Below are 11,409 nucleotides of genomic sequence, written 5' to 3'. Positions count from 1 at the left end.
CAACTCCATCGGGCTATTACACACGACTTTTGCAACATTAATCTTGTCCTCGACAGTTAATAACAGAGGTGATAGGGCATCTAAAATTTTCTTACAATTATTAGACGCGTCATGTTCGAACCCTATTCGTTGGGCTAATTCTCCTAGGCAGGTCTTAGTGTCGGAGAATGATTTCGTCATGTCGGCCATCATTTCCACAATACGAGTTCAATGTCTTCAGCAAGCCTTGCCCGTTTCTGTGTCCTTTTCTTTGACTTCTTTAAATGTGAGCTTGATGTTCCATCACCATTCATTGAAGATGTGTACTCACAATAGTCATCATTTCTAGCTCTGTTACCAGATGGGATGTAATCGGCGCAAGCAAAGGCATCGCTCACACCCTTGGAATGTTTTTCTAAATCGTTAACAGCGTCAAGTAGTGTCTCCGCATTCTCCCCAGTAGCTCGGTCCTTTCCAAATATTATCGTCCAATCCTTAAAAAGTGGCCATGACTTGTACCGCATGGTTCGAGCATTTGCATCGTACTATAATTCATAGAGCAGTAAGAAGATGTTAATTGCTAATACGAGGTTATCAAAAAGGGTAGTGACCTGAATTACCATTAATAAACTACGTTTTTACCTTCACGTATTCATCCCACACTTGATCGTCAATGACATCGATCGTATTTGCCGTATCATTCCAACCAAAACCCGATCGAGTTAGCACAGTTGACAACGACCCATACTGTTTTTTCCACACGTGTATCTTCGACAAAATATGTGGATCGGCTTTTAGATTAGTACCTGGATCATTTTGGTGCATATTTTTTTCCAAAACGCCCAAATACCCGGTCTTGAACCCATTGTCACACTTCCAGCCTTGTGATACTATGTCTTTCAATGAAGCGACTAGTGTTTGCTCCTCAACAACAGACCAGCTTCGCCTCGTTATGCTTGAACGAGTCGCTGCTTTTCCGCTTGTTTTTTGTGAAAGTGAGGCTGACATTTTCAGGCCTATATAATACACGGAGTTTACCCAAAAATATTACTAAATAAGTTAATAGTGTTATTACATCATAATACGTACTCAAATACATAGTTTAATTACGCAATAATCATTGACACACACATGATGAATATAAAACCATTTAATTTGTGCTCAAGGTAATAAAAATACACAATAAAATTTGAAGTATTGGGAGGAATAATAACACATAACCCTATATTGCAAGATGAATTCTGACATTTATCTAATTTACTCTAGCATTCCACATATCCGTCGCTAGAGTGTCACGCCATGTAGTCCATTGTTGAGAAGTTAAGGTTCAACATTTTCAATGTAATTTTCCTCGTTGTCCTCCTCACTATCAGAATCAGAATTAATAATTTCTTCGAGAACTTCGTTTTCTTCAGGGTCAAAATCGTTAGTTGTCCGAATAAAATTATGTAAAAGACAACATGCCATGATTATCCGATTTTGGGTCTTAATTGGATAATACGACGGACTCCTAAGAATACCCCACCTCGACTTCAATATCCCAAAAGCTCTCTCAATTGAATTACGTGCCTTAGCATGTTTCAAATTGAAGTATTCTTTATAATTCTGGACCGTGTTTCTACCGACACCAAATTATTGAAGATGGTATCTAGTATGTCGATAAGGAGCTAGAAAACCATCGCCATTAGTGTAGCCATTATCGACCAAATAGTATTTACCTGTAAAAGGTAGATGGATGGAGTTATTTTATCTGATTTTTTTCGTTAGGATCATATCAAGGCTCGTAGAATTTTATTCGTTGTAAAATGTGTACCAGTAGGAACACGTAGGCCATTTGGTCGGGTCACGGCATCTCTTAGGATTCTACTATCGGCGGCGGACCCTTCCCAACCAGTCAACAAATATACAAAATTCATGTTTACATCACAAACAGCAAGTACGTTCACCGATACGTCACCCTTTCTATTTCTATATCTTGGTTTCTCGGTTAATGGAACACGGACTTGAATGTAGGTACCGTCTAATGCACCTAAACAATCCTATTGATCGTGATGAATAAAATGAAAACATGAATTTCAGCCCAGCTACGATGTCAACAGAATATTGAGTAATTAAATAAATGTGGGAATAAAAAAAAACAAAGGTATGTTACACAATTGTACCTTAAAGTAATTCCAACGGTGATTTTCACAATGACCATCGACTGGAACAGGATGAACAAGCATAACATTGTGTAATTTAAGTACGGCATTTAGAACATTAGAAAAATATTTGCTAATTGTCCACTCTGACCTTTTGTAAGTGGTTTGAACTATAACATTCTTCTCGTGATGGGATAAGATATGCAAAAACATAGCAACCTGTTCGACGACGGAAACATTTCTAGTTGCCTTTAACCCCCCCAAATTTTCCACAAGATAACACAAACGAGCAAATGTGTCCGTGTTCATCCTAAAATTTTGACGGCATATTGTGTCGTTGAATGCAACAATGTAAGATAATTTCCTAATTTGATCTGGGATCTTGCTTTTCAAACTATAAGACATAGCACGAGTGTTATCGGTCCTACGACGACGATGCTTAAGTAGGAATACGAATTGTGTAAACATTAGCATGAGAATTTTTAGCTGCTCAACTACTTCGTAAACAGCTGCAACAACAACATCTTGTTCGATCTTGGTCGCCATTTACTAAAAATAAATCAAACTGTAACTCCACAAAACAAATAGTTACAAAAGTATAAACAATAATGTTAGGTTTATTAACAATAATACAGAACTCAGAATTATCTAGGGCTGCACAAGCAAACCTGAATTAATATAACAAAATACTGAACTGTATGCCAAATACCCATCAATTTTTTTGCATAACAAATGCATAATTAGATACCCATACACAGACATGAAATAACTCACCTCCGGCTGACAAGAAAACAACCCAATTAAGACCACGAGGGGTTGAAAGTAGGCCACGGTCCGAGAGCACAGATTTCTTCAACGTTGGTCACTGTCTGCAAACGACCAAACAATATAAGCAAAATTGTAAGGACAAACACATGAAACTCTTTACAAGAAGTTGAACAACATTACAAGGTGAACTTATGTTGCTAATTTGCAGTAGTCGGGCGTAGGAACAGAGAGTGAGAAACGATGGAGGAGCGATTAGGGTTTTTCCAAATGAATTGGGCAAAATATGGTTTTTATACCTGACTGTATGGTAATATTGCATTCTTGTGGAGGACAAAGATGTCTTTCGACAATGTTAGTTGGGTTGGGTGAAAAATGGGATTATATAAAACCAGCTCCCCTGGCCGGACAGGATATCCCGAAAATCAGGGATACTGACCCGGGCTGTGGATCAATCCCGGGCACGGATCAAGTGAACCAAACGTCGGTACTTGAAGGTTTATATTATCAATATTGGTTAATCAAACGAACCAAACGAGGCCTAACATGACTAACACCTCTTTTTTTTCTTTTTTTTTTTTAAGTTACAGGGCAAAATAATTCATTTGCAAAGTAATCTTTTAACTTTTTCCAAATTCTCTCAACTTCCAAGTAAATTAAATTTTGTTGATCGTTATTTTTTCTCTCTACAATCAGTTAGAACACAGCAATTATTAACATGGCCAACATCGATCCAGATAATAAGGTAAAAAATTACGTTTTTGTCGGATAATCGTCGATTTTTATGCATTTCGTGTAAGATATATCAAAGAAATCCTGCATTCAGTTTTCGTGGTTTCCTTCACAAAACTATGATCATATTTTGTCTTTCAATAATTTCGTGCAACACACTAAGAAATATTATATCATATTTCGTGTTTTTATGCACGAAGTAAAGGATAAACTCCCTTATTGCTGTTTTCGTTCATTTGTACACGAAATGTAGACAATTATTTCGTGTACTTGAGTCCACACTCCCAAGGGGGTGGAGTCGCCCCTACCCTTATCTTATCAAGCCACAAAAAGGTGACGTGACTTGACGCAAGCTCATTTTCCCTATTGAAGACGATCTGCATCCTCTCTCTGCGACCTGGGTCGCTTCGTGGTTCCTCTTAACTGCCCTAAGTGAACTCATTGTTGGTTGGTGGGCTTCTTTGGCAATGTAGTCACATCCACTGCTTACATACATGCACTATATATAGTGCTATTTGGTAATTTTTAGCAATTTTAGTGGATGAGGTGATCTTGAGCCTGGACCGCCTTTGGACTTTGTGTCGGGCTTTTAATTTGGGCAATTAGGACCGTATCATTTCGATTATCTTATATATATTTAATCAAATAATTGTGATTTGAATTATACTTAAAACTTTCAGTTATTTTTATTAAAATTTTCGAATATGCTATTTTGGCATACCAATATTTTGGTTTACCGAACACTCCTACCACGAGCATGCATAACTCATTCCTTGAAATTGTGAACCTTTTGAGTAGAATACATCGTTGCATTCGTGGTACTAAGCTATATCTTGCTAATAAATTAACTAAAGCTAACTGAAAAATGATATTAGGTCTTTTGTTAGTTGGTAAGATAAATTAATGTCCCAATAGCACTTAAATAAGGTACTTTGGACCTTGTAATTCTTCATTATCTTATCTACAATGGAAATATTTTTTCTTTATATCCAAAAAACCGAGCGGCGAGCAACCATACGGCTATTCAGAGAATGAGTTTTATGTCCCGCAAGGGATGGCTCAGCAGTTCGAATTCCCTTATCAACGGATACTAGATCGAGTTTGTCACACATGATTAGTCTAGTGCAACGTACGTCTCTTGTATAATTTGCAAGTTATTATAACAGAGTATAGGTTTTGTCATAAATTTTTTTTTTTTTTTTTCATTTTATTGCTATATGTTGATCAATGGATAAATAATTTTAACTTTACATTATTTATCAAATAATTGGCACTTAGCGAGTCCCATCAAATATCAGGCACAAAGCTAGGTAGCAAATAGTTTAGAGAGAGTGAATATGCTTGACTTTGAGAATGGCTTCTTTTACCTTGTTGGATGGTTCTTCATACAAGAAGGCAGGGTTATCGAACTCTGCGGCCATGCTAGGTTCCCCGAGAAACGCACGAAACGAGTCTGCTACGGAATTTGAGAGAGAAGTGAGGTTGTAACCTCCTTCCAAGAAAAATACGCACCGACCGCCGCATAATTCTCTTGCTAGTTGTTGAATGTTCGAAGCCAGCATGTAGTACGTTCCTGTCGTGAATTGCAGATTCGCTAGTGGATCCAACACATGAGCGTCGTATCTGAATTCGTTTGAATGTATGTCAGAAAGGGCAATCAAGAAGAGTGAAAAGTAACGCCAGAAAAAAAAAAAAAAGAACTATCTCACTCTCTCAAGTAGGGGCAGAAATTATAAATCGGACTTGTCGGATCGGAATTAGCAATTTCGGAAAAATTCCTTTTTTTTTCGGAAGTGAAAAACTTGTTCCAATTCTGTTTTGATAAAAAATAAGAAAAAATGGAAATTATATAAACTTGCTCCAAAATCGTAGATATTCGGATCAGAATCCATTTTTTTCCGGGAGTCAAAAACTTGTTCCAATTCAGAATTTCCCTTTTTTTAGTCATCAGTAATATATAAATTACATGATAATATGGATATTTGAAGAGCAACTTTTGAAAGAAAAAAAAGAATCAGAATTTTCGGAAACTAAATTCGGATTGGAATTTGGAATCTAATATGTATTCGAATGAAAAATACTGTTCCAATATCGGAAATATTCGGATCAGAGTCTGCGAAATTCAGAAATTTCGTCTATTCTCAAGGAAGATATATGAGAAACTTCAACTTATATATATATAGATATATATATATATATATATATATATATATATATATATATATATATATATATATATATATATATATATATATATATATATATATATATATATATATATATATAGTTTTAACATTTACACGTCCCATGTTCTATTTTTAATTAAGACACGATAAGAATATAAATTTAGTATTAATTGCAACAGCACGTACCCGGCAGAAACGAGAATTATATCAGGCTTGAATCTCTGAGCACTTGGTACAATAACTTCATCAAAGACACTTCGCATAGCTCTATCACCCGATCCTCCCGGTAATGGCAGATTCAGCGTCGATCCTTCACCATTTCCACTGCCTATTTGATTTATTTTACCAGTACCTGGATAGCTCCCATCCTACATCAAGTATAAATGCAAGTGCAAATAATTCATGACTGCAGGCTATAGAGGATATGTAATATGCACAAGGAATCAAGCATTCTTCAAATATAGATACAGTTGAGATAAAGCGTTCATATACACATCCAACACATATCGACATGCTTGCTAGCAGAAATAATATAATCACTTTTGGTCATCGCAGAAGGTTGTAAAGTCAATATATGGGCATAAAGTCACAAGTATAGTAAAAATTATAAAGTTTCGAATAACATATTTTATATCGACAAAATAAAATAAGATTTAGCGAACAGAGTGATTATATTACCTGGTGAGTAGAAAGGAAAAAGATATCGGGGTCATCATAGAAGGCATCATTGGTTCCATTCCCATGGTGCACGTCGAAATCAATGATAAACACGCGCTTCAACCCATGTGCACGTTGAGCATAGCGAGCAGCAATAGCCACATTTCCGAACACACAGAACCCCATTGGTCCAGCTGGCACAGCATGATGACCTGGCGGCCGTATCAAAGCAAAACCAACTGGAGGATCTTTCCTCACTTTCGATGCTGCAACCTGCATTGTTCGTTAGAATAAATAATCAGAAATTTCCAAAATGGAATTTCGGATGGTAAGAAAAAAATACAACAACTAATTCAGACCAAAAAGTGCGTTGCCTAGAAAGATTCGTCATTAAGTGACTAACGTGTTAGAACGAGAAATCACCACTGTGTCCACCAACGAAATTCCGGCCCCAGCTGCCAATAAAGACTCTTTGAATGTCTGCAAAAGAAAAAAAAAAGAAAAAAAACAATCAATTGTTAATTAAGAAAGACGACACTGAATGCACTGCTAGTCTACCGGTAATACACATCATACAATATTCTAAGTTGCACGTCGAAAACTGTTTAAATAACAAGCAAAGAATAAATTAGATATTATATATATATATATATATATATATATATATATATATATATATATATATATATATATATATATATATGGACTGATGTTGGTTTATTTCGATTGCATATCATACTGCAAAAATTCTGTCTTCTAGTCACGCTAGGATTCTTGACTTACGATATTAGTTATGAGCATCAGCTTAAGGTAACAAATGACAAAAATAAAAATTAAAATGAGAGTAGAAACGTGTTTCTCACCGTCGAAGTAGCATAAGTTGGTCCAGAACCATCAAGGAAAATAAGTCCCTGTTCCGAAGCCTGGTCCATGGCCTATTCAGCACAAAAAGTTGAAGATGAAAGTTGACATAATAAAGACATAAAATAGTAATATATTTATATATTCACAAATATGTAGAAATATACAACTACGTAAAAGTTTAAATACGGATGAACACATACATGTACACAATTATTCTTTACAAAAATGAATGGCTATAAAATGTTTCGCAACTTCTTTACCAACCACTCGTCTTTAACTTATTCTACTCTCAGCATCACATTGCATAACTAAAACAAAATCTGATTCTCAATTGGTTTTAACTTACTACTGCCTAAAATCACTTATTCCATCACAAGTTTTGGCAAATATTCATAAATCAGTGATGAGGTATCCAATATTGTATTTGTTTTCTGCTTCTTCACGTTCACGAGAGTTGGATTGAGAAGATGAAGCCTAAAGAAAGTATTCCTTTTAATATTTATCATTGTGTCAATCATAAATAAAAATAGGAAAAATGTATCACAAAGTTACCCAAGAAAATAACTAAGACTAGAGCGCGATTAATCTTAACCAGCATTTCAAAATGAAGAATCCCCGGAAAAAAAATTGCATTAAAGGAGTAAACAATAGTTCAAAATATATTTACAAAAATAAAGCATATTATTGTAAATTATTTCAGTCGAAATACTACTTACATGCTCAGAAGTTCCGAACTAAGTAAGCATGAATGTAACCATAATACCTTCTCAAGTCCTGATACGTAGACTCTTTCATGAACACTAGCTATATCATCAATTTTAGCAGATCTGAATTTTTGAAGTTCGACAACCTCCAAGCTCCGGAACTGAATCACGAGATAGAATAATGGACAAGTGGGTTTAATATCATTTCTCGAAGAGGAAATTACCAATCACAAAAAATATCAAAAGGAAAAATCAGCGTCGGTGTAAATTAAACCTATATTGAAAGACTGTGAAGTAGATAGGTGACAATTGTAGCTAAGCCTATGTGGAAAGGGCCATGAAGAAATCGTTTTTTTATCCATAGTTTCGAGTGGAAGTGCAACACTTTTAAACAATTCAATTGGAATCAATCCAGAAAATTCGAAACGAAGAGCACGCTAGAAGGCTTGCTCTACGAAATATAATCATCATTTACAACTTTCAGTTATATCTTTATTTTTAACTGTCTCGTCATATATTACTTCACTTATCCGAAAATTTGCATACAACTTTCAATTATAGCTTTATTTTTTAAAATGTTTTTAACTCCGTTCGTAAGACACCTTGAGCCGAATATGTTTCAAGTCGAATTAAATCGGTAATTGTCGATATCAAAATAATAGTATTATGAGTTTCTTGTACCTCTGAAGTCAACCTCATCTTTTCAAGCGCACCCGTAATGGCGGGAACTCTGGCATTACATTCCGGGTGGGACTCCTAACGGTATTCAAACACAGAAAAACAATCAATCGACAAAATAATACAAGCGCTACTGCTACAACTACGAACATTATAGATATTCTATATTCAGCATTTAGTGAGAGAAAAAAAAATGTAGATATAAATGAAATTTAATAGAAAAAAAATAAATAAAAAGAAAACTAATTAGAATAAACAGTTTTCCAGACCTTGTTATGGCCCATGGCAGGTGCAACTGAATATACCACTTTGCTACTGAGTAATTCAGATTCCGACAGTGAAAATCCATTGTTGTCTGGATTGTTCGAACAGCATACGGTACCAATTTTCTTCTTACGAAAGCCATACATGAAAAATTGTTTCTTCGGTGTGGTTATCTGATTATGCTTATACAACACATCTCCTAAAATCAACACGAGAAAATGTAAATCGGAATTGAAAACCTAATACCTAAATTAGTTACAAGTATGCAAAATTATTATAATCGATAATTTGATTGTATGCGGAGGAAGAAAATTGTACCGGCACGAGATTGGGAGGCGAAGAAGATGCGGAGCTCCATTGAGTAGTGAGTACCACACGCGATGAAGATAATTTTTTGAATTTGAGAACCCGGAAACGTATTTATATGTTGAGTTTCGGGCCGGGCTATAACCCGAATCCAGTATTTTAAACCCAGATAAACTAGTTAGTTAGTTAGTTACATTTGAGGTGAAAATCAGATCACAAAATCCGCATTTTCAAATAATAATTTTGTATTTTTTTTTTTGAGTCATAAACTATTTTAGATTCCTTCCAAAAGATTTAGGTAAATCTTGGAAATTGGAATTTCTGAGATTAGAATTAGACAGCGGATCCGACTTTTAGGAGACCCAAAACTGATCCGTGGGGATGCGGGTCTGGGGCGGGTTTACCCGGGTCCATCTGGGTTCGGGCCGGGTTCAGGTCAAAACCGTTTTTTCAAAAACAAAAATCCAAATAATTACAAGAAAGAAAAAAAGAAATTAAATTGAAACTTGAAAAAACTTGAAATTAGCTTCAAATTCAAAAAAAAAAAAAAAAAAAAAAAGCAAATAAAAAATTGAATTTAAACACTAAATAATTTTAGAAAAATGAAACGATTAAGATCTTGAGACACATAAACTAAATAAAACGAAGGTTGTGAAGATTGGATTATGGGTATTTATAGGTGAAAATAATAATTGAGAAATTTTTCTAAATTTCAAATTCCAAAAACAAATCAAAATTCAATATTTCTTTTAAATTAAATTGTAATTTTTTATATTTTTCAAAATTAAATATATAAGCATTTGTTATTAGTCGACATTTTTTGATATTAGTAATAGTCAACATGACAATTAATAATTTATAAAACATTCGTTATACAATTATTATAGTCATTTTACAGTATTATTTATATTTATATATTTATAGTTATGATTATTATAACAAGGAATATATATAGCAAAAACAAAAAGTGTAAATGATTATAACAAATAATGTTAAATAGATTACTAATTATCATATTCATTATATTAAATAATTTTAATAAATTATTAACAAATATAATATAAAAAAAATTGAAAGGACTTGAGCTTAATTCATTTACGATTTACGATTCGATTCTTATATTTTAATAAAATGTAAATGTAAAAAATGATTAAATCATATGATCTACGATTTAATTCTTACGATTTTTACAAATTAAACCAATTATTAAAAGAGAAATCACATCATAATATTTTGATTATACTCGTCATATATAGTTTTATTTTTCAAGTAATAAATTAATTGGAATAAGATATAATCTATTTTTGTTAAAATAAACATCATCTATATTTTTAAATAATTATCTTATGATAAAATAATCAGTAATTTTAATAAGAATTCTTGTCAACAATTGAGGTTAATCGATTTAAATTAATTGAAATGAGTTATAATCTATATTTTTTTTAATAAACATCTTATTTTACTTTTCATTCGAATTTTTCACACTATCGACTTTAATAACATAAGTGAGTTTGTATTAAGTCAACGCGTTTGTTTATATATTGAATTTATTCAATACTTTATATTTTTCAATAGTGGAGATTATATTGATATAGTAATTAATAATAGATGTTTTGAAGTATTGAACCGTGATTCTCTATATATTTTTTTAAAATTTTCTTATACTGCATTTGTTAATAATTTAATTAAAATTATTTAATAATAAATAATATGAAAACGAATAATTTATTTATCATATTTATATGTCATTTAAATTATTTTACACCAGCGTCTTATATTATATATATATTTGTCTACCTTTAATCAAATATGTTGGTTGGCTAGGTGGTAAGAATTGTTTATTCTTCCCGGTCTTTCCGAGTTCGAACCGGGCCCGAAACCGACCCATAAATTGGCGATTCCAGATCAACGAGGCGGGGGGCGATCGTCGGGGCGGGTCCGGGTCAAACCCGGCCCGTGGCCTCGTCTAATTAGAATGATGAAATTGGTTGCAAAATCTAAACATTTGAATTTGAATGGAGGGAATTTGAAAGTTTAATTTTTCAGTCACCTATTATATAAAATACATATTTATATTGATAAGAAATTACAGAAAATAAATCTTTTTTGTTTTCAATATGTACGAAAATTGAA

General features: G+C 33.4%; 2 protein-coding genes across 2 annotated transcripts; both read right to left on the bottom strand.

Moving 5' to 3' along the window:
- Positions 1-188: 188 nt before the first annotated feature.
- Positions 189-987, bottom strand: LOC148768385 (uncharacterized). The gene is made up of 2 exons (XM_088821181.1): positions 622-987; positions 189-524 (listed from the first exon to the last, which is right to left on the bottom strand). Exons 1-2 carry the CDS (start codon positions 985-987, stop codon positions 189-191), a joined length of 702 nt encoding a protein of 233 aa, XP_088677307.1.
- A 3,804-nt stretch (positions 988-4,791) lies between these two features.
- On the bottom strand, positions 4,792-9,393 carry HDA14 (histone deacetylase 14). Its single transcript, XM_012998262.2, has 9 exons — positions 9,289-9,393; positions 8,976-9,169; positions 8,710-8,784; positions 8,088-8,189; positions 7,324-7,395; positions 6,884-6,940; positions 6,482-6,733; positions 5,990-6,171; positions 4,792-5,240 (listed from the first exon to the last, which is right to left on the bottom strand). Exons 1-9 carry the CDS (start codon positions 9,326-9,328, stop codon positions 4,940-4,942), a joined length of 1,275 nt encoding a protein of 424 aa, XP_012853716.2. The 5' UTR covers positions 9,329-9,393; the 3' UTR covers positions 4,792-4,939.
- Between the last annotated feature and the right edge of the window lie 2,016 nt (positions 9,394-11,409).

Source organism: Erythranthe guttata, chromosome 8 (genome assembly GCF_056151865.1).
Source record: "Erythranthe guttata isolate IM_541 chromosome 8, IM_541, whole genome shotgun sequence".
NCBI lineage: Eukaryota > Viridiplantae > Streptophyta > Magnoliopsida > Lamiales > Phrymaceae > Erythranthe > Erythranthe guttata.
Note: the sequence above shows the minus strand (reverse complement) of the source record. Positions and strands in the feature narration are given on the sequence as shown.

What these genes read in the sequence shown, in the direction of transcription:
- LOC148768385 (XM_088821181.1), bottom strand. Translation starts at nt 987, where the DNA reads ATGTCAGCCTCACTTTCACAAAAAACAAGCGGAAAAGCAGCGACTCGT. An exon ending in TGTGGGATGAATACGTGAAG is followed by an intron (nt 525 to 621) that starts GTAAAAACGTAG and finishes TATGAATTATAG; the next exon opens with TACGATGCAAATGCTCGAAC.
- HDA14 (XM_012998262.2), bottom strand. Translation starts at nt 9,328, where the DNA reads ATGGAGCTCCGCATCTTCTTCGCCTCCCAATCTCGTGCCG. An exon ending in CTGCCATGGGCCATAACAAG is followed by an intron (nt 8,785 to 8,975) that starts GTCTGGAAAACT and finishes GAATACCGTTAG; the next exon opens with GAGTCCCACCCGGAATGTAA. An exon ending in TTTTCCTTTCTACTCACCAG is followed by an intron (nt 6,172 to 6,481) that starts GTAATATAATCA and finishes TACTTGATGTAG; the next exon opens with GATGGGAGCTATCCAGGTAC.